Source organism: Colletotrichum gloeosporioides, assembly GCF_011800055.1.
Source record: "Colletotrichum gloeosporioides strain Lc1 chromosome Unknown consensus_5, whole genome shotgun sequence".
Classification (NCBI taxonomy): domain Eukaryota; kingdom Fungi; phylum Ascomycota; class Sordariomycetes; order Glomerellales; family Glomerellaceae; genus Colletotrichum; species Colletotrichum gloeosporioides.
Window position 1 is genome coordinate 151126 of NW_025544650.1, and position 22616 is coordinate 173741.

A 22616-nucleotide genomic window follows, 5' to 3' on the forward strand; every position below is an offset into this window, starting at 1 on the left:
TGTTTGGCAATCTCCTGCTCTCCTTACGACACGACCCTGGCCTTGACTTGACTGCCTACAGCCCGAGATATGAGGCATCCATCAGATTCTCAAGTGGGGCCTTTGCGCATGTTGAGGAAGGCAGCAGGTACGTGCCTGAGGTAGGTAAGATGCTACCATATGAACCTTGCCGAGATATCGCTTCTCAGACTGGTTCCTGCCACCAGTTGAACAACATTCAGGCTCCATGTCTCTCCATCTCTCTTCACCTCATGACAGACGCTGAATGGTTTCGCGAGGCCGCCTGGCGAAACAAAGTGAAGAGACACTGACACTTACATGGGCAACTGGGGTCCCGTCTCGACTGCAACTTTCGGCTTTGTGCCTGAGGCGCGGGCCACTCAGATAAACTGTGAGATCGGCAGCTGGCGTTGGAGCCAATGGAACTCGGCAGACGGCACTTGCCTAATTTCCAAAGCCTTATGCGGTGCTCGTACGTAGGTACCTACCTCACCTTACCTTACTCTCGACCTCTTCGTGAAGTACCTTACTTTGCTTCAACGAGCGTCGTCCCTGGCCGCTATTCGCACCCTGACGTAACCCTGGACCTATTCATGATGAGAAATGTGTGCCACCAACCGCGACCTGGTGGCTCCTCCGCCCCAAGCCAAGGTTCCTCCTTCGGCTGCAAGTAGAGGCACAGCAAATGCGCTGTACATAGTACATCGACATTGTGCCTGGCTCAGTGGTGATTGTTCCTTCCATCTCCTTAGCGTCCCTCGGCACGGCTTACGTACTCTACTAGTCCCACATCGGATTAGCGTCCCCAAGCAGACAGGGCGATCCTCCGATGTACCTCCGTACCTCCACACCTCCGTGCCTTCCCGACCGAGAGAACTGTCGTTGTTTCCCTGTTCGGTATCGCACCCTACCTAGGTAGATCCTGGAGCCTGGAGCCTGGCACCTGGGGTCCCGAGCCCGGAATTTGCTCAACGACGACTGTCCTGTGCGGTCAGCTTTCCGTTCCATGCCTCTATCCATATCCATTCGCCTACGGGGCAACATCCCGACGCACCACCTACGAGGTACGCCAGCAACGCAACTCTTCCTCGCCTCTGCTACCTACCCTACCTACATACGCAGTACTCCGCCGAGTTTATGAGCGCAAACGAGACCTTTGCTGCAAGATTTTCTATCGTCCCCTTACTGGCCCATGCAGGCAGGCCATCCTCGCCTTGGTTCGTCTATACTATCCCACACACTCCGCGACCTCCTGGAATTGCCCTTGGCCTCGACCTGTTCCAATCTATGTGCTACGCCCATGCCGGAAGGCCAGCCGAACCCTGATCAACATCTTGGACCTGATCCGGATAACATCTCCACGATGGCCCATGCCTTTCGGTACCTGCTTCGCCAACCACCAGCCTTCGGCGACTGGGTTTAAGGAGGAGACCCAAACACATTTGTCTGTCGAGGCGGTCTGCCGCTGCGTCATGTCGCTTTCACTTTCACGAGTCGGGCTTCCATACGGACGCGGGTGGTTCCTCAACAAACATCGTCGCCCACATAGGCAAACGATTCAGACAAAACGAACCTTGCCTTTGTACGAGTACCAGTCTGCCTGCCCGGGCTCCGAGGCATTTGTTCCTGTTCACCCGACCTCGCCTACGGGCCAAGTCCCGACCCTCCTCCACATCCCATCGGGGCCATCAATCGCGGTAGACATCAACCGCCCATGGATGATGCCTACTTCGCGTTATTGCAGTACTCGTACCTCCTCTTCGTTGCAGCACGCGCGTGTCACTTGCCAGGTCAGCCACGCTTCGACATCTGAAAGGAATGCAATTAGCCTTTCCCCGATCGCCTGGCCAGCCGAAGCCTGCACAACTGCCAGACGTTAGCTCCCACCGGCGTCATACACTACGCAGTACGACGAGTTGGCTGCTGGCACTCCAATCGAAGAAGTCAATGCCCCCATCCGGATAACCTCCATCGCAACCCACCTGCCGGCTGGAGATCATCCACGGGCAGCTCTAGCCCCGAATTACCGCCTCAAGCCCGATGCCGTCAAACCGTGGACCGTCAACGACTCGGCTCAACACCAACCACATCCACGTCTACAACCCACTGTCCACGAAGTTTGTGCCCACGAAGCTTGTGGTGCAGAGTACAAACTCGGCATTCTCAACGCAAGGCTCCATCTCGCCCTGCCTCTGCCGATCCAGGAGCCATCGGCCCCACGCCGCCCACCAATATCGTCGCTAAATGATGATTTTTTCCTCAAAGCCGCTTTATTCCTGCATGCTAGGTACGGGGACATTGGCCATCTCTGACTTTCACTGTCTGTCCCCTTGGGATTTGGTGGAGATGTTGAGCTTCACACCAACAGGCCCATGGTTCAAGGTACGGCAACCGTCCGTACTCGCTAACCATATCTACAGGCGCTACCAGGCGTACCGAGCACGCAGTAAAGAGAATGTGCCACTTGCAATTATATCGAAACTTTTGCAGAGAGGTTCCGCCGGCCGGGGATTTTGATGACGACCGCCTCCTGGGCTAGTGGCAGTGCTACCGAGCCCGCAGATTGACTACTTTGATGCCCACTTGGAGGATTCCGCATTTCAACCCCATCGCAGTGGTATCACCACTAAAAAAACAGTCGGTATCATCCGGATTCCGGACGCCCCCAAAAGCTCATAAAGTGGCTCCATACAATATCGCATCCTCGAGGTGTCACGACCATCCAATTTCCCCGAATCATGTCCCACAAGCTCCGTCCTGCTCGGGGTGCCACGCACGGATGACACTTGCCAGGCCTAAACTGCCCAGGGCACGCTGCACAGAGGGAGGGGTTACGCCACTAGCAACCGGGATAACATGCCAGCAAAGAGGGCCAGGCCAGGCCGAGAACCGTTGACAGCAAACGTGCGAACGGGGAGGCTCCAGTTCCATCCCACGCTACGTGCACTACAAGCTGACGATGGTCAGTTGTCGACGACATCTTCGGCCAGATGTCCGGCATCACTGAAGAAAATATGGCAGCGATTTGCAGTGGCCGACCCGTATCCCTACCCGTGAACACATGAGTAGCGGTTGAAGTTACACCAATCAGTTTGCTGCCCATACCTTTTGCAATGGATGGGATTTTCCGGCTGCGAGCACGGTACTGAGTATTACGTCGCAGCACTAATTAATACCTCTGGCTCTGGGCTGGATCTGGCAACCCGGTCAGAGGCGCCGTAGCCACGTTGTCTACCCCCTACAATCAGGCTGCGTACCACCTGACTGCCACTGTTTGCTACGGTACCAAAGGTCCATTTCGGTTCGCGTTCAGGTACCGGAAACCTGAAAGTGAGAAGCGCCCCAGAACCCCAGCCAAAAACATCGACATCGCTGCCGATGGCCCGAAATTTCCTCCGACACGCTCGCCAGGACTCCCAGGCTTCTCGTTTCTTCCCCGAATATCTGTCAGACTGCCACGCACTTGGCGTAGCATCGAACCCCCTCGCAGCAGCGGCAATGGCAGCGGCATCACCAGAACCTAGCGGGTATCAAACAGCACCTCGACGTGTGCCTGGTTTTGTCTGCGGCCTCCTGCCTCCTGCTTCGCCCTCTGCTCCTCCTCCCGCTCCCGATCTGCCATCTTATTTAATGCATCACGGCACAACTTAGGCGCTCGGCCAGTTAGCCGAGCGCAAGCAAGCCGAGCCGACCAATGGCGTGCGCCTAATTCTCTCAGCACAGGGGTGGAACATCATCTTGGTTGCGCAAGATTTGATCTCGCAAGCCGCGTCTTCCCGCCCTGGAACGCCCCGTGTCCGCTGTCGTGTGTCGGAAGGTCAGCGGCCACAGCGCTCATGAAGCCCTGTCCTTGTCGGTCTGTCCCCCCCAAGCTTGTACTGCGGTATTACACCAAGTCTCCAGTCACACTATTGCTCCTGCAGCAGGAGGTCTAGCTGGGCAGACAGTACACAATGCAGCGGCGGACGCAATACCTACTACAGCAGAGCACGAGCCCTAAGGGGGCCTAGTTCTGCTGGCCGCCGGCTTCGTCTCCCAGCAGAGCCCAGCCGCACAAGTCGATCCCTTCCCCTTTCTTCCTCATGGCCCTTTGAGACGCTGTTTTCTCGCCTAGTAGGGGCTGGCAAATGCATCCATCACGACGCAGCATCCCACTTCCCGATAAATATGCGGCCGACGAGATTCGGAGGCTGCGTGTACGTTCCCACTCAGTGCTACGGCACACGAACGGCCAGCCACGGCCATTTATCGCCTCCACGTCCAGAACGAGAGGCAGAGATGGCTTCCGACCCCTTGGCTTGCTTGGCTATCTCGCTACTTGCAAGCTACTTCTCAATGCGCTAGGCAGCTAGCTGCCAGTGGCACACAGGCCAACATCGGTGGAATCCTCCGATATGGAGACGTACCTTGTAAGGTTCGGAGGGGTTCACACCCTTCTCCAAGCAGGGCACGTCCGCCATGGGGTTGGGACGTTTTCCGCATGGTACGGATACTTGGTTCGGATACCACAGTGGTCGAGGCCTGCTGTAGCGATTCACGGCTCCACTGGTCCGCATCGTTCATTGCATAAAAAGGGTGTTGAACATCGGAGCAAACATCGGTACTCTATCCATGAAGCAGAAGCAGCCATGCCCATGTTCAGTGGCCGGCCCGGAGCTAATGCATTGATCAGAACCAGCACGAAATGAACAAGACGACAGCAATACCAACCTGAGCAACCACTGCGACGCGGGGTTTACCTTTTGATGCGCAGGACGAACAGCAAAAGCTAGCGATCCAAACACTCTAGGGACAGACATCTTATGGTTCTTCCTTCTTGCAAGCTGATCATCTGTAGGATGCAGGAGGTCTAAGGCCGCAGGAATTGAGGCTCCCGCGCTCCGGTTGTCTCCCGGCTTCTACCCGTCCAGCCTGTCTCGCCCCCAGCCCAGGGCACCCACCCAAGGCAGTCTCAGCTGGCGTGCGTCCTGACTAGCTCCCCAAGCCACGGTAGATGATTGCGTGACTAAAGCGCAGATCAGCGAGCAGTGGCAGATGGTTGCACCACAGGTACTCACAAACATGGCTGCCAGTCGTACGCAGACGGGGCCTGTTGCACGACTCGTTCTGGCCGGGACAGCGAGCTTGCTGCAGCAAATGTAACGCGATCCTCGACTCATACAGTACCTTCAGATCGCCATCGTTTATTGCCTTTGAGAGCCGATGCAGGAGACTTTTGCTCGGGTCATGGCGGCTACACATCAACCAGGAACAAGGTCAACAACTTAATAAGACACGACGATACCAGGGGTTTTGCAATCTGATGGATTATGGAGCCCGAATAGTGCCATGTGGAATGGAGACGGATGGAGATGCTGACGTTGCCGCAAGTCTACATCTGTGCACGAGACCGACGACGGCCGCGCTAGCTCGGGACCGGTTCGATACAACGCTCATTAACGACGCCATTCCGCCCCCGCCCACTTTGCCAACATCAACCGTTCCTCTGCCGCAGATTAACAGCATGAAGTTATAGGCACGAGTCTACACGCACAGGAGGTTTAGCCCAAAGAAGATGTGGAGCCGACGCATCGCATCTCATCGACCGAATGCCGAATCTGCGTGTTGTATGGATGAGATCGACTCCGCGCGCTCTTTGTATTAATAGCTAATTCAACCATGGATAGACGATGCTCCCGCGTTGCTATCCCGTGTGTTTAATGCCCACAGACAACAGCATTGCTTGCCTTTGGCATGCTGACTTTGGTTGTCAGAGTTCTCGGGGCCCTCAAGACCGTTCCATGGTGCCGCCCACAACCGACCACACTTGCCATGCTGCTGGCGCGATTGGCGTACCTAGAAAAGCTGGCTCGAGCTCAAGGCTTGTCGGCCCTGATGAAACATGACAGCCCGGAGGAGTGACTTGCCAGGTTCCATCCGCGAAGCGAATCTACTATTACAGACCAACCCGCTGCCAGTTTATCTGATTCCTTAGACTTCTTAGCGCACAGAAGATTGGGTGATAACCGAGCAGAGACGAGTTTAGCTGTGGGAGCATCCCGTCACCAGCACGGCCTCTAGTATCCAAACTAGCACATCCTCCGCCCCCTCCAACTACACCATTTTGGAGCACCGAAACGGACCAAGTACAGCGCGTGTTACAATGCAAGCATCATTACAGCAACCCGAGTTGCACAGAGCCCCGACTCGGTCAATCACGGCACCGCGGAGACGCCATCGACCGTTGCTGGGACTTAAGGTGTCATTCGGTATTTCCACCGGGAGGGAACAGCGTCCTGGGTAGCGTGATCACCATCTACGAGGCAAAACAGAAGTGGTGTGCAACCCCGCATACAAGACGGTGTCGTTGGTGGTTGTGACTTTGTTGTCAAACCTCAGCTTGGACTAAGGATCCCATCAACTGGCAACCTACTTTCCACTTTCCACCAATCCAGGCGGTACTGGATAATGTCATGGCTTGATGGCGCCCGCGTGGCCATCGTGTCTTGTGCCGAGGACCGCGGAGCCTCGACTCTTCCGTGGTGGCACGCGACGTAACACGGCCGTCGCGGTCTGCGAGGGGCACAATAACGGGTGCTGGCAACATCGTATTGCATAGCTTAAATTGAGTGCGCGAGCAAGTACAGCGCGCTGCTGTGCGACGGAACCTCCATGTGGCAGCCCACACTTCGAGAGAGAGACTCGGCACAACATGCGCAAACCGACCATTACGCTGGTCCATGGCCTTCTGGATCAACATGATCAACAGGGCGAAGCATGTCTGCTGCTCAATTCAGAGGAAGCTGCAGGAGAAGTTGTGAATTCGCAATTGTTGCCGGAAGCGATACCAACAGACATCCTATCAGTGGGCGCTGGGCATTTAGCTCAACCCGTGTCTCTGTTCGTGTCTCTGGCGAAAATCAACTTAAGAGTAATCGCACCCGACGAATGATGCGGAGAGAGGTTTTGACTCCATAGCGGCAGTTGGGTATTGCCAACAGGCGGTCTGCAAGCCGTGTGAAACAGGGTGACTAGAGGAGCCCTTGCCGACTTGCATGAAGCTGGGGCAGATGGTCTGTCTGAATGGTTCCCACATTCCTCTCGGTGGGGGTGCATGGGTGCCACCCAGGAGCATCCTCGCCCGCGGGTTGGATGCAGACACGGCGGGAGGACGCCGGGACGGGTCCAGCACGGAGTACGGGAGCGTCGGTAGGAAGTTTGAATTCCTCGTGGTGACCGAGGCGTGCTGTCGATCTCCAAGAAGAAGGTTTGCAGTCACATCCCAAATCTTTGGATAAGGTATAGAGATGCAAAGTCTGACAAGATGGTGGTTGCCGACTTCAAACGGACAGAATTAGAACACGCACACAAGGCTCGACACGAACGTGGGCAACGGTCATGTTGTTGCGCACAAGCATCAGGTGCGCGCACGGAAACGGCCATGACAAGCTTAAAAGACACAAGGGATGAAGGGACGAAAGACGGCATAACCCATCCTCCCATCAAACACGGTCTTGGGAGCTATTTCTGGCGATAAGCTTTTGGAGGTATGGCTGGCGGAGGCGGTTGGAGATCGATGGTTGCGACGACTCACGTCACAGGCACCATGGGATTGCCCGTGCCAGCATGGATGGGGCTGACAATCAAGCATGTCAAGGGCCAAGAGACCCTTCGAGGGGGCTCAGACCAGACCAGACAAGGGCGCTGTCCGCTGCATCCTTCGGAGCAACAGCCTGAGGAGGCGTGTTCGGCCGCCCATCTGACAAGCTTGGGAATATCATCCAGAGGCTTCAACGATGCGAGAAAAAGCTGCACCGCTTCACTCTGACCAAGCCACCCATCCATCGGGTGTCGTTCCTCGCGTCCCACGACCCGACGGATCTGCCCACCGTACCCTTGTCATCTGCGGTGTTTTTCCTTTTTTTTTTTTTTTTTTTTTCTNGGGGTTTTTTTTCTTTTTTTTTTTTTTTTTTTTTCTCGTACTACGTCCCTTGCCCCTACGTTCCTTGCCCTGCGAGGCCCACGACTTACCCTGCAGTCAAAACACTGGGATCACTGATCAGCCCTCGCGACGACCAGTTGACGTCCAACCCAGGCCCGGGATGATCCCTACGGCAGGCTTTACCAGTGGTCTTGGGGAGCAGCGGCGCCGACTCCCGCCAGCACGTCAGCCCCCGAGAGAAATAACCGGGGAATCGGCAGGTTCTTGAGACCTCTGCCTTCTGCGACAAGAAAAAGCAATGGGAGAGGTCTGGACTCTGGAGACAAGCCATTTCCGCCCATGGAATTGAATCCTGCGTGGGATGATCCGAGAGACAGCCGGTCACTAGTGACCAGGCACAGCAAGGTGCAGATTAGGATCTCGACAAGTTGGACGGCGGATTGAAGCTGGGTGTGCCTCTTCCTGCACCTTACAATGGCAAGCTTCCATGAGGACAGCGGTAATTCTTGCGGATTTGAGTGACTCGACAAAGACAAACATCCTGCGACAACGTGCAGAGCCAGGCGGAGATAAATTGGGATTGCAGCCCGAGCTGTCTCACGGCTTACTCGTCCATCATCTTGACAATGGTCCATCCGGAGAGCAGCCGCTTGTGGAGTGAGTCGCACATACTTCGACGAGGCATTCCCGACCATGCACGTCATTGTCGACATTTTCGATACTCAACTGCTGCCCTCTGCGACATGCCATGTCGGCTGACGGATTCCCGGAAGGCGATGTGATCTGTGAATGTCAGTCAGAAAGACGTGAGATGCTGCCCCGATGCAAGCGGCTGCGACATGACCGTTGCGACAAGCGGGCGATGTGCTTGATTTTGCGGAGCTTGTTTCGTCGTAGGTCACATTTCATCTCATGTTTCCCATGTCGATGCAACTCTTAGCTCGCTTCACATGGATATTTTCAAACCGTCTTGTCGTTCGACAGCTTCGTTGTTCGTGCGTTTAATGCCGCAGGCCGTCGCGAGCCCGGAAAACTGGTCCACTCGCAATAGGGAAACGGTTGAACTGCTGGGGATTCTGGCGATGCTCGCCTCCGGATCCGTGGCACGGGAAGCTTACTTGACCAGGGGAACCTTCGTCTTCAGCCTCGTTCTCGCGTTGTACTCAAGCCTGGACAATGCTTCATGTGTTTTGGAAGCTTGTTTCTCCGGCCCGAAATGGGTAGCCTGCTCTCGCCGTTGTCGATACCCGTCAAGACCGTTGCAGAACAGATTGGATATCTCCAACTATTAATCCACATTGCGTGTTCAGGCCACAAGGTGATCAGCCATCGCCGGAGATGGTCAAGCGGCGATGCAAGCGCGTCGACACCTCGGCGAGCGACGCTTCGCCGGCCTCCGTCAAAGAGACGCGGCGGTCGCCGAACGTTGACTCATCGAGGGGGCGACCGATTGATAACGTAACGATAGCTCGATGGAGACGATGAAAACGCTTCACCAAATCATGATGCAAGGTTTTGAGAAACTTTCAAAGGGCCAAAAAGACCAAAAGAGGCACCAAGCCGTGCGTTCGTCTTCAATACTTCTAGAATTTCGACAGGATCTATTTTGGTCGTGAACGACAAAGGCAGAAACGTCGACACTTGGGCAAACTTTTCGAGGTGAAACATCCCATTATACACCACACACCACCGCATCAACCTTTTTGGGCGCCGACTTCACAGCAGCAGCAACAGCAGCAGCTTGCAAGCCTCTCAAGCCGACTTACCCATCCATCACCTTTCAGCCGAGGGGGAAAGGCGAGTCTACGCAGAATGTGCAACGACAAGCTCCACGATTTCCTTGTCGATCTACCCAAATGCGAGCATCACATACATATCGAGGGCTCGCTGGGGCCCGAGCTGTTGTTCCGTCTCGCCGAACAGAACAACATCTCCCTGCCCTCTGACAAGGATCCGGCCTTCGCGAGCGTCGAGGCCCTGTACGAGCGGTACCGCAACTTCACTTCCCTTGACGACTTCTTGCACTACTATTTCATCGGATTCTCTGTGCTTCTCACCGTCACAGACTTCGAGAAGCTGGGGTACGCCTACTTTGAAAAGGCAAACTTGCAGGGCGTCCGCCATGCCGAGGTCTTCTTCGACCCCCAGGCGCACACCAGCCGCGGCGTCTCGTACGAGACCGTCGTCGAGGGCCTCGTTCGCGCGCGACGCCGCGCCGAGGCCGACTTCAACATGACGATCGAGTACATCGTCTGCTTCCTCAAGCACTGCCCCGTTGAGGACGGCCTGCGCATGTTTCTCGAGGCCAAGGATGCGGGTCACTTCGCGGACGGGACCATCGCCGGCGTGGGCGCGTCGAGCAGCGAGGCGCCGTACCCACCCAAGATGTTTAAGCCGATCTACGACGCTGCCCGGGAGGCGGGGGTCCGGCGCACGGCGCACGCGGGGGAGGAGGGTCCTGCGGCGTTTGTGGTCTCGGCGCTCGACGACCTGGACGTGCAGCGCGTCGACCACGGACGCCGGTCGAACGAGGACGAGGCCCTCATGGCGCGGCTGGCGCAGACCAAGACGCTGCTCAGCCTGTGTCCCATCTCGAACGTCGTGCTGCGCGGCGTGACGGAGATCAAGGAGCTGCCGATCCGGGAGTTCCTGGATAAGGGGGTGCGGTTCAGCATCAACAGCGACGACCCGGCGTACTTTGGCGGGTACATTCTGGAGAACTACTTTGCGGTGCAGGAGGCGTTTAAGCTGACCATGGAGGAGTGGGAGGGCATTGCGGTTGGGTCGGTGGAGGGCAGCTGGTGCTCTGAGGAGAGGAAGACGCAGCTGAAGAAGGAGATTGAGGCGGTTGTTAGTAGGCATAAGGCCGTGCTGGCCTTGGAGGAAAGAATGGAAAGCCTCGCGGCGCAAAAGAGAAGTTTGTGATTTGAATAGTTTTGGGAATGAATTCTGGCGTTCTCCGAGTCTTGGTGGGACAATTTGAATATGACCTGAGGCTTGACTGGAGGATGGCCGGCTTGCAATAGAACACATCCAAGGACGGCTTTGTATTTGGTTCTTCTAGCTCTTGTGATGGCTCCTTGATGTCGTGTTGCCATTCTTGACTTTGTGATCATCGTCGTTCTTGGTTTCGCCATCATCGTCGTCGTTGATACTGTTGTCGGTGTCCCCCTGAGCGTTCCACAGGTTCTCGTGATTGTTATCCTTGACGTTATCGTCGTTACTTCGTCAGTATCGACATCTTGGCAGCTCCAAGCTCCTCAAATATCCTAGGTCTAGAACTAAAGAACGGGCACCGTCTCTCAGTTTCCTTCACCCTCTACTTATTCACCTCGTCGAGTATCTAGTCCGCTCGCATATAGACTTGGTCGCGTATTTGGAGACGAATACCTCCACGTACATGGCGATGAGGGATGGTAGCCTTCCCGCCTGCAGAGTCTGAACATGCCCATTCATTTGGAGCTTCGCAGCGGCCGCGGATGCAGGCTGCTTTAGCTGCGTTTTTCTAAGGAACCAGGTCGTTGCCGTTCTTTCTCCCGATTGTTTTTTTTGGCCTGTCAGCTACGGTGATGGCTGGAACCCCGCGCAAGAGCTTTCCTGCGGGTATAAAAGCTGATGGCGCTGGCGATACAAGTCTCAAGGGCCAAACGATAAAACCCAGGTAGCTCTTGATGGCTCAAGGGGAACACAGGAGCAAATGTGGCCAGGAATCCGCAAGGAACTGACCTCCATGACCCGGAAACGCCTACAAACTTTGACCGGCTTGCGTTCCTGTTGTATGTTGCTTATTCTGCTTCGTATTGTATCAATGCCACTGAGCGTCCGTTGCGCTCTTGTTCCGCGGCCTTTGGCTGCGGGCATCGCTCATGAACCCAGAGGATATATTATGCTCTAGACCCTGCATTCGCCGTCGTTTTCCGATTTGGCCTTGGCTGCAGACCTCGTAAAGATGTCTCAAGGTCCCGTTTTATACCTTGAACGGACATCATGACACGCAACGCTGTACATATCTCCCGAGACGACACATGCCAGGGCAGCTCGGCGTTGCCAGAAGGATTTCCAGAAGGATACTTGGTTATTTTCCCCAGCTTGCGGCTCTTTTGTAGGGTGTTTGCTCTCTTTTGTACTGTACTGACACCCCGAGAAGCATCGTATTTATTTCCTTTTCATTGCCCTTGTCCAGTGTTGTCTGGAGGAGTTCTGTTTATGGTACTGATGACGTACTCGAATGACTCCATCCAACAGGAGCAATTGCGTGCCTTCAATTGTGGCAATCTCTTCAACGCACGGAGTCTTCTGTGTTCCCGGAGCCAACACGTTATTATGGAATGTTTTCAACTCTCGACCTTAGGAGCACCTCTCAAGGCCCGTATCATCGCGCGAAGCGGCGCAATGCTGCAGATGTCTCTCATCACGCCAAACCGTCCCTCCGTCAACAAAAGCTCACACACGTCAGAGTGGTGCCATCGGCTTCCAGCCCTGTTATCTCTCGTGTATCTCCCTTCTTGTGTCACATTTGCCGCATGTAGCCCAAGCTGCGGTTTATATGCGCAGGGCGCACCCATCTATAGTAGACTTCATTTGCCTTTTCTTGTCTGGTAGTATCGTCAGTTGTAGCATATTCCGCGCAGTATGCATAATGCAGTGCATGAACTGACTGCAAGATCTGGAAGACGACTCTCTTCTCTTAGCTGAAGATCAATCTGATCTTCGGTTCCAAAACCTTTATGAGACTTATTCACAGGTGGATACCAGTTCTGCTATTGTTGTGTCTCTCTTTCTTGCGACTGAGCTGATGGGACTTCTTATATACAAAACATTTGACCGAGCAGGCCCCACGATGAGGCCCAACATCTGGACACAGGCATGAGCTGTGCTACTCAGATCAGACGCAACCAAACATCCATGTTCATGGTCCATTAGTTGCTTATGTATATGTAATCAGCAACGAACGCGAAGGAATATGATTGCCAATTTGCCATAGTAAAGTGTCAATTTTGAGGGACTGTGAGCTCGGCTTTCAACACGATATTGTCTTCCTGTACGCCTAGTTCTGAGGTATTCACACGGTATTCTTTACATGACAGGCCGCGAGAGGAAATGTGTCATTTCCAATGCATTTGGAAAACGCATTGGAATAACTTATCAGAATAAGGTGATCATGATTTTCTTGAACTCTGTGGCGGTCTATCGCTTCATTCTCGGTTCCTGTTCTTGTCCAAGCTTCAAGTTTACTTCGTACCTTTAAGTAGGTTTTCATGTCGGATTTGTCTCAACACACGGACGGCTCTGACCATGTGTGTCCACGGGGAGCGACAGAACAATATGTTGTAGAACATGAAGCGAGGCTGAATCATAGAAAGCGAGTCCAAGCCCAAGATACACCAGCGACACCAAGAAGTTGCTCCTTCGTTGACTACTACTGAGGCGCCCCAGACGTTGTTGCACGATGTAGGAAGGCTTTTGAGAACGTTCAAGTTCAGGAAGGGCCCCCTCTGTATCAAATCGGCCAATACGCCGTAAATGAAGACGATGAAAAATCAATCGCGAGAAAGAGAACCACACTCGTCTTTCGTCATCCTACCGTCGCAGCAAACTGCAAGTGAGATATACTACCCTCATAGTCAATCACGACTCAACATCCGTGACAATATAGGAAGGCGACGCAAGGGTGATTTACACTATAGGTCTTATAAAATGGCAGAAATGACCGCCATCAATCTTGAACGGCACCCACGAAAAACCACTTGCTTTATAGACCGAGATATTCCATCCATGTTGTTTGACTGTACGCATGTGCACATCCACTACTACGAGGGTATCAAACCATTTCGGGAGATCCAACATCATTGTAAGGGCGCCGAGTTCAGAACATGGGCAGAATACTCTGCAGGCGGGGGTGACAACCACTTTTAGGAGATACTTAGACGCCATATGTTGTTGATCCGATCCCCAATAATGTGCTGCTTGTGAGATTGTGAGATTCCCCAGGAGGGTACCTTAATCAAATGATGACCAATTTCATGAACTAGGGTAATCACACCCTTTTATCCTGACGGCTAAAGAAGCTAATGATTACATGTAATTTATACAGCCTAGTTGTTCGAATTATGACCTGTCGCCGATGGCTTTCTCCAGCACGGAACTATCGTCGGGTTGCCACTCTTGGAAGTTGGGATAGCAATGGTAATTGTTGACACCTCGAAAGGTGTACAGCATGAAGCAGGTTCGGTATTCGTGACTCAAGAAAACCCAGCACCAGAAGCACAGAAACACCGTGATGAAGTCTCTTCACACAGGCTATGGGTGGAGAATAGGGTGAGTGATCTTGGCATATGTTGACGAGAGGACCGGCAACTAGACTACCGTGCCTGAGAGTTGAGGCTTTTGTGTTGCAATGCCGTATGAATCACCCGAGGACAGAAGCCACAGAAGCCAAAGAGTGGGATGGATTGAAGTTGCTTTGGTGGATTTGTCCTTTGCCTCGTCGGAGGAACCATCACCCAGCACATTTGGAACTTCAACAATGGAAACACCTGGCTTTCCTATATGCTGGTGCCCCTTTTGCCGCATGCTGCGGTCAGTTCCGGCCAACCTAACCAACCATTTGGTTGGGAGTGTCGTCTTCCTGCGTCTTCTGTGACGTATTACATGTATACGCAATCGACCTTGAACCTCCAAGGCTCATTCAAGAAACGTCTTGTTGCACCTGGGTCAAGGAACGTTACCTTCGACTCCAAGGCTGGACCTGGCTGGTCTCAGACTTGTTCGAATGATCTACGTCGCGATCTTCCATTTCCTTGACCCTTTTATCCTCTGGCGCTGGAGATAAGGTATCTTTATATCTTCAACATGTAGCCAAGCTTCCGTCAGTATAGCGTAAAGCCTCTCGCACATATTCGCAGTTCCCAGCCTACTAGAGCGAGCCTGATGATTCACAGCCCCTCGCAATATTGGACGCTCCCAGGTCAGTGCCGGTCTTAATTAAGGACAATGAATGGAATGCGTTGGGTTTTGTCATGTCTATAAGGCTTGATCCTATTCTGATGTGTGTACAGTTTCGTTGGCGAATCCAATCTACAGACATTCTAAGCCTCCCAATATTTCTCCATACAAAGGAATCATGTACCAGAACACCTCGTCACCACGCGCCTGTTTCGAACACCCGCAGCTCATCAATCATGCTCACCACCAACGCCAGTCAACCCACCAGCCAGGCCTTGCATGCGCCTTCCAAGTAGATCATCTGTACTCTTAAGCTTAACCAGGCTCGCGCCTGTGCTCTTACTTGCGCCCCTGGCCCTGCCGTTCTTCTTCCCGTTGCTAGCCTCAACCTTCTCGACAAGTGACTGGCCTTCCTGCATTGGCTGAGGTTCTTTTGTTAATGTCTTGCTTCGGTTCGCTCTAGTCATGCTGATCTCAAGAGGTCGGTCCTCATCACCGCTCGACTCGGTGCGGGTGTGATGTCTTCCTTGTGAGTTGCCGTTCGTCGCCTGTCCTCCCACGCGGCGACGACCGCGACTTTCACGCTCTCGAACGGCGTCGGCGTGAGCAAAACTATCCTGAATCCATTCGGCTGATCTGTCGATGAGCTTCCAAGCTGGCGGGTACACCGTTGGGAACTGGAGGAAACCGTGAGAGATGCCTGGTATCAGCGTCACCACAGCAACGTCCTTCGCGTTGAAAACAGGCTCGTAGCCGTCGCCAAAATCGGATCTCTCGGCTTGAGCCTGGTCGAACATGGCCTCCTTAACCTTGCGTATGCGGGCAGAGAAAATGACCGTGTCGTCGACCAGGGGATCTCGCTCGCCGGTTAGGAAGTAGACCTTGGGGAAACGGGCCAGGAGAGAATCCGGAGCAAGAACAGGCGAGAGAAGATAATCCTGACTGAAGTCGGGGCGGTTGTGAGGGCCGATGTACAAGATGATCATGGCACGCATCATCTCAGGAGTGAGGACGCGGTCGTTGAAGTAAGAAATCATGGAGGACATGGCAAGACGTGTTCGTAGAGGCTCTGAATGATGCGATGTGCTCTGCTTGCGCTTGGCATCCTGCGACGATAATTGCGTGTTGGACAAGGCCTGAGGGCCACTGTGCGAGTACTCCGGGTGCGGACTTGCAAGGGCCTGCGAAGACGCAATCTCAACTTCCTTCGCCGTCAGCTCCGTCGTTTGCTTGGAGGCACTCTCCTCTTCGTCGTCGGTCTGGTGTGGAGTGCCAACCAGGTCATTGTACTGCATGCTCTTTCGTCTTATAATAGACTTGTTCGTAGCCCTCATCTTCCTGTCCTTCATCAGTGACATTTGCTCATCCGACATCCAGTTGCCGATGTTCATGTCGAGACCGGGGTAGAACAGCACCAATCCATCAGGCAAGGGCAGATCTCCAGTGCTCACGTAACGGCGCATCGGGGCCGACGTTCGCTCAATGATCATCAGCGTCGTAGATGTAGCCAAGTTTCCTCCAGCACTGTCGCCTGTGAGCACGACGCGAGGCGTTTCTTTTCCGGACATGCCAATGCATCTTCCCTTGCTCCGGATGATGGTGGTGTAGACGTCGAAGCATTCGTTGAGCGCATACGGGTACGGGAACTCTGGAGCTTTCTTGTAGTCCAAACTCAACACTGGAAGTCCCGTCTTCGCAGCCCAGGCAAACAGCTTGTCGTCGTTGCATCGAGGATCCATAGCGACAAATCCTCCACCTGGAATATCGAGGATGATTCGGTTATGCCTCGCGAGGTCCGTCAGCGGGCCGTCAAAGTAGAGCCATGCAGATACTGGCTCCTTGTAATCACTGCCGTTGGGGCGCGGAATGCGGATCGCGCGAGGCGGCCAGCGGGAAAAGCGAGGTCGCATCAGACCTTGGAAGAAGCGCAAGTACGGCGTGGTCCCTTTGTTCCAGGAGACCCGCAAGTGCTCTACAGTAAGCATACCTCGGACCTTCCGGACCTTCTCGTCGGCCTTCTCGGCGGCAAACATGTAGAACACGGAGAAGACAATGCTGGCAAGGTCGCGCAACCATTTGGCTCGGATCTTCATGGCCGTCCAGAAACCAGCGTCAAGGGCAGTCAGGACCCACGTCGCACGAAAGTAGGTGGCATCGTACATGTTCGACATGGGCTCAGGGCTCGCGAGACCAAGCAGGGTGCTGAAGTTACGTGCAGCGTAGAGGTAGAGCATGGTGGCAACGACTGTCTGCCATGTTGTAAGTCGTTTCGTCGTGAGCTTGGAGAGGAAGCGCATGAAGGGAGGGCCATGGGGATGACCTCTGCAAAGATGATTGTCAGCCGTATTCCCACCATTCGGTATGTAAGGACTTGTGTCTCGTACCTGAAAATGTAGGCCGACCAGAAGGCCAGGACGGCCAGCACCTGGAGTCGGCGCGACTTGACCGAAGGCCGTCCGAGGACGTGGTCGATCATGGCGACTGGAAGATGCTGTGTTGAGGGCAGCAGTGCCAATCAAGGAAAGGGATGTCGTCGAATGTTTGTAGGCTTTCGTTGCAAGCTCATGGGTCTGGAACACCGAGGGCAGCCGAGAGCTGACCAAGCAACAGGCACACGGCAGACCACGAGGTCGTGGCTGGTAGAAGAGCTGGCGGCGAACGAGTCGACGGGACGGCGCAGCGCGAGTAATGCGATAGCCTTAAACTAAAAGGCCATGGCAAGGTGGCCGGGCTCGGGAAAGCGCTTGGCGACGAGTGCAGCGACGGAGGGCTTGGAACCACGGACCGCCACCCGAAGGATCGACTGCTTCGAAGGAGGGATTTGATGGTTGTTTGGAAGCTTTCGGTGGATGACAAGACGACGACGGAGAGCTGCAATGGACGACGATGGTGTCGGGTCGGATCTCGCGGGGATGGAAGCTCTCGTGGTCAGAGAGGGTTGCTGTGGGAGGGAGAGCAGCAATCAAAGAGCCTCATGACAGAGGGGCTTGGGCCAGGGTGCTGGCGGCACATGTTTCAATGCGAAAAGCGTCCCGTGTCGACTGCGGTGGCTCGGTTCAATTGCTGGACAGAGGTGAGATGGTGACGTCCGTTTGGGGTTGGGCAGCTGACATGTGAAAGGGCCCAAGTTTGGACTGCAGTGCACCTTGATGCTGCTGCTAAACCTGGAAATCACGGGGCAAGGCACCTGGCTGGAAGCAGTGGAGGGGCACGCGGCCACTGTTTGACGCAGCGCTATTCCCCTTTGGGCAGTCCCCCGGATCCGACCAGCAGGTCCGCCAATCAGTGCCTGCCGGTTGTCACTTCTAGCGCTCTTCGCTCGCCGGCCACACCGCTGCTGAGTTCCCCTCCCCCGCTGGAGAACTCCACTGAAGACCGCAGATGCAGGGCCTCCTGGTATGCTGTTGGCTGTGTTTGTCCAGGAACATGTCCAATCGAGTCACGAGCATATGAAAGGCCGATGCCATCCGGACCCTTCGACGATGCCGGACCCCGACAAAGACATACGCCGATTCTCACGACCTTGTGGTTCCGATGAACCAATACCACATGTGCATGGCCATCCGTGACGACTGTTGATCCCCTGCTGCCTGTCTGGGCGTTCCGAACCACGATGTTGCAGAAGCCAACCCGACGACCAACGGCGACAGCTCTAGTCCTTGTTGAGGCTTGCGGTCCGCCTTGACGGCTGCTACGAGACCCAATGCCAACTTCGAGGTGAGATTCATCCAATGCCGGAGCACTGGACGCATGCTGACTGGCTCTGTCAGTTGGATCGCAACACCAGGGGTCCCATTGGCCAGCCAGTCTGACCTGCATGACCACTGCAGGCAGCACAACATGGAGCGAACCGACCCATCGTCATTATCCCCGTCAACATCGTACAAACCGACCAGACGTTCATTTGCCGTCTCCTGGCATGCCAGCCGCGATGGTCGTCGTCTTCGATTCTGCAGAGAAGAAGCACTGAGACGTCTCAACTCGTCAAAGATCTCAGCAGTCAACGGACTCTGTCGACCCCGCACTCAAGATGACGGAGCTCTTCAGGTACAGCCCGCTGGATCTTGCAGGGCGATCCTTCCGGCTACTGATGCTCCACCAAGGAACTGCAGGTGAGATTTCATGCGACATCTTCGAAGCAAGCCTTGAGCCAAATAGCGCCATGCCGTACGAGGCCCTGTCATACGCCTGGGGAAGTACCGACCAGTCCGAAACCATCACCGCGAATGGCAAGATTCTGCATGTCACCAAGAATCTCTACTCGGCTCTCGAGCACCTCCGCCACAAGGAGAACAGGATCCTATGGATCGACGCCATCTGTATCGACCAGACGAATGTCCAGGAGCGAGGGCATCAAGTTGGACAAATGAGCGACATCTACAGACAGGCTGACCAGGTTCTCGTGTGGCTAGGACCCTCAACGTACGAGACGAAGGTCCTCATGGAGAGCCTTGGGGGGTTGCAACGTAGTGTCTCCAAGCCGGCAGACTGGACCAACGCTGACCTCTTGGGTCGACAGTGGCTTGAGGTGGAGCAGAAGAATTATCTCGACTACGCCGCTCTGACCGACATTCAACGTTGCGGTCTTACGTCCCTACTTCACCAGCCATGGTTCAATAGGATCTGGATCATTCAAGAAGTAGCCAACGCAAGAGCTGCTACCATATGCTGTGGACAACACTCAATCCGCTCGCACGCCTTCGCCGCCGCCCCAGGGCTTCTCGGCCTCGGCCCCGACCCCCACCGCCAGGCAGTCCTAGACCTTATGCCGAGTCCGTCTCGGAAGGCCAATACTCAAAAGAAGCACCTTCACACACTCTTACGAAGCTTCCGCCAAAGTCAAGCCACAGACCCCCGAGATATGGTGTATGCCTTACTCGGCATCTCAGATCTTGGCAGTGACATCGTCCCAGACTACAACAAGCCCGAAGTACAAGTTGTCCACGAACTTCAGTCGCTCCTGTTTTTCGGAACAGAATTTGCTCGAAACCTAGGCCAGTTCGCGGCCATGCGGCACTTTCTCCTCGAACTCCCGACCCTGACCGACAACGCCTTCAAGACACTCATCGTCCGCGGCAGCTTAGAAGAGGTGGAGGAGCTACTACGGCGAGGAGAGACTTTCTGCATCACGGAAATGACTGCCTCTCTAGCCATAGTCGAAGCCGGGGGCATGATGCGAAAGCTTCTGGAGTTGAACCATCCAAATTTGACTTTCAGCCTGGATTGCTTCGACTACATGTTCAATTGGTGTAGTACTGAGACTGCGTCTCTGATCCTCAATCGCGCGGGTGAAGACTTGAGAACCATCACGTCAGGGATGGCCTTCGCGATGAGTGGTGGAGCAGAAGAGACTGAGGAAAGAGGAGGTATTTCGGCTTTGATGACGACCTGGGCGAGCACACGCACCATTTCAGTCACCCAGAAAGCATTTGAAACCTTTGCTGGGATGGGTAATATGACGGTAGTTCGGAGGATATTGGAACCTGCGGATAAGAGTTACCGCGTCACGGTCGATATGCTGGGGATAATGCAGAGAGAGGCCTCGAACGCGTTGAAAAGGCGCGAAATATTGGAGTGCTTGCTGACACAGAATGATGGTATCATTACAGTTGATGACGATGCGATTGTCTGGATCATTGGAATAGCTGATGAGAAGGTTGCGGGGTTTCTACTCCGGCACATTCCGTCTCAAAGTACCCCTCTAATCACCGCAGATTTGGTAGACGATGTTTCATTTCAAATGGTGTTGAACGACGAGTGGGAGCACACTACTGGCCAAGAAATGGCCGAGAAAATCACCAAAACCGTCCTTGATTGGGATCAGAGAGGTATATTGAAGTTCACACCGCCGTAACAAGAACCCAATAAGAACAGCCCAAGTCTAAAACCTGCCCATTTTCGTAGCTCTACGCGTGTATTGCGTGCCACTCGTATCACTTTAGCCAATGCGCTCCTGTGACCTCCTCTTGTGCGGAGCCCTCTGTCCATTTTCGCCCTCCATCCATCCGAAGTCCGTCATACACCCTCCGCGGTATGCTCATTCTTGTTTTCGGGGTTCGGCATGGTGTGAAGGTAGCGGGCCTTGTGGTCTTGAAGCAGCGTACTCGGGCTTGTCGGTATCGGTCCATGACATATCGCATGTGTCTGTTGGAGAGCTTGTTAGATTTGCAGCGATGCCTGGGGATATTGCGCTAATACTGGCCTTCGGTACCTGCGCCGTTTCAATCATCTGCTACTACCAGGCTCTCGATTTGGAATCAGCCTTCCGGAGATGATAGCTTCAGCAGGTGAATATTCTAAGTTTACCTGTTATTGTAAACTAACTATAACGTATATATAGCATCTATGTGAATAAAATGGCTTGATTCCTTCTAAATTAGAGTCTAACACAAAAGGTCTTTTAAGGAATAGATCCTAACGCACTAGAATATTATTAGTCTAGATAAATAAATTAGAAGTAGGTTACTTTATACCTTCCTAGGAATATAAAGTTACCTTAAATACTTAAAGGTATTATAATATACCCCCTTAAATTTAAAAAAACTTAAAAACTTTAATCTTATATAACTAATACTATAAAATCTAAATATATATATAAAGTATTATAAATAAATATAAAAAGAAGTAATTAATAAAAGAAACTAATAAAAGAGATAATTTTATAGCTTTATTATTAAATTATAAAAAAGAGGAAAATCCTTCCCTTTATATACCTTCTATTATAATTAAAATTATAAGTACTAAAGTAATAACTAATATTACTACTTTACTTAATAGAAATAAAAGCTTCTTATTAACTTAAATAGGAAAGTTAAAGTAGTTATTAAAGTAATAAAGTAGTAATAATAATAATATCTCTTATATTACCTCTACTTCTTAATTTTCTTTCTCTATTTATATTATAATTAATATATATATTATCTATTTTACTTCTATATATATATATACTTATATTATAATTATAATACTTTCTTTTTTTACTTAAAATCCTATTTTTAATACTAATTATATTATTTAGATAGCTAAAAAGACTAAAACTAAATATATAGCTATAATAGCTAAAGTAAAAGCTACTCTTATTAATAAGAAATAAAAAGAGAAAGAGAGGGAAGAAGAGGAAAGTAGTAATACTTCTTTAGTATTTTCTTTAAAACTTAAAAGCTTTAAGCCTAAAAGTAAGTTATCTTATTATCTATTTTTATTACTTCTAAATTATCTTTAAGTTATAAAATCTTTACTTTATTTTACTATTCTTATAACTTATTTACTAACTTAAGTTATTTTATAAAAACTAAGACTAATAAGTTTAATAAAGGTAAGAAGCTTATAAGAAGTAGAAAAGCTAAAGAGAGGTATAATTTAGAGTTTATAATTTCTACTCTTCTATTTACTTATAAGTTATACTAAAAATATAAAAAAAGTATATTTTAGATCTAGATCTCTAGTTAAATAATTATATTATTTACTAATTTTTAAGTAGAAGTAGAAGCCTTAAAAACTAAAAGTTAAGAAGAGAAGTAGTTATTACTACTAAGTAATATAATTTACTTATTTTACTTATAAAATACTTAAATAAGTATATTATCTAATATATATATACTTAGCGTAAAATAAGGAGGTAAATATACTCCTTATAAAGAGAAGAAGAAGCTATATAAACCTATATTACTATTTATTTCTATACTAAAGCTTTAATTCCTTTAGACTTTATATAATAGTATAAATAAATCTATATATACTACTTTATAAC

At 52.1% G+C, this 22616-nt stretch overlaps 3 protein-coding genes across 3 annotated transcripts; 2 read left to right on the top strand and 1 right to left on the bottom strand.

The window, feature by feature from the left end:
• Nucleotides 1-9733: 9733 nt before the first annotated feature.
• GCG54_00003644 (Adenine deaminase) lies at nucleotides 9734-11194 on the top strand (the record flags this gene model as incomplete). The annotated part of the gene is made up of 2 exons (XM_045403714.1): nucleotides 9734-10771; nucleotides 11108-11194. 2 exons carry the CDS (start codon nucleotides 9734-9736, stop codon nucleotides 11192-11194), a joined length of 1125 nt encoding a protein of 374 aa, XP_045271054.1.
• A 3902-nt stretch (nucleotides 11195-15096) lies between these two features.
• Nucleotides 15097-17342, bottom strand: GCG54_00003645 (uncharacterized protein; the record flags this gene model as incomplete). The annotated part of the gene is made up of 2 exons (XM_045403715.1): nucleotides 15097-17188; nucleotides 17251-17342. 2 exons carry the CDS (start codon nucleotides 17340-17342, stop codon nucleotides 15097-15099), a joined length of 2184 nt encoding a protein of 727 aa, XP_045271055.1.
• Nucleotides 17343-18896: 1554 nt separating this feature from the next.
• GCG54_00003646 (uncharacterized protein) lies at nucleotides 18897-20720 on the top strand (the record flags this gene model as incomplete). The annotated part of the gene is made up of 1 exon (XM_045403716.1): nucleotides 18897-20720. One exon carries the CDS (start codon nucleotides 18897-18899, stop codon nucleotides 20718-20720), a length of 1824 nt encoding a protein of 607 aa, XP_045271056.1.
• Between the last annotated feature and the right edge of the window lie 1896 nt (nucleotides 20721-22616).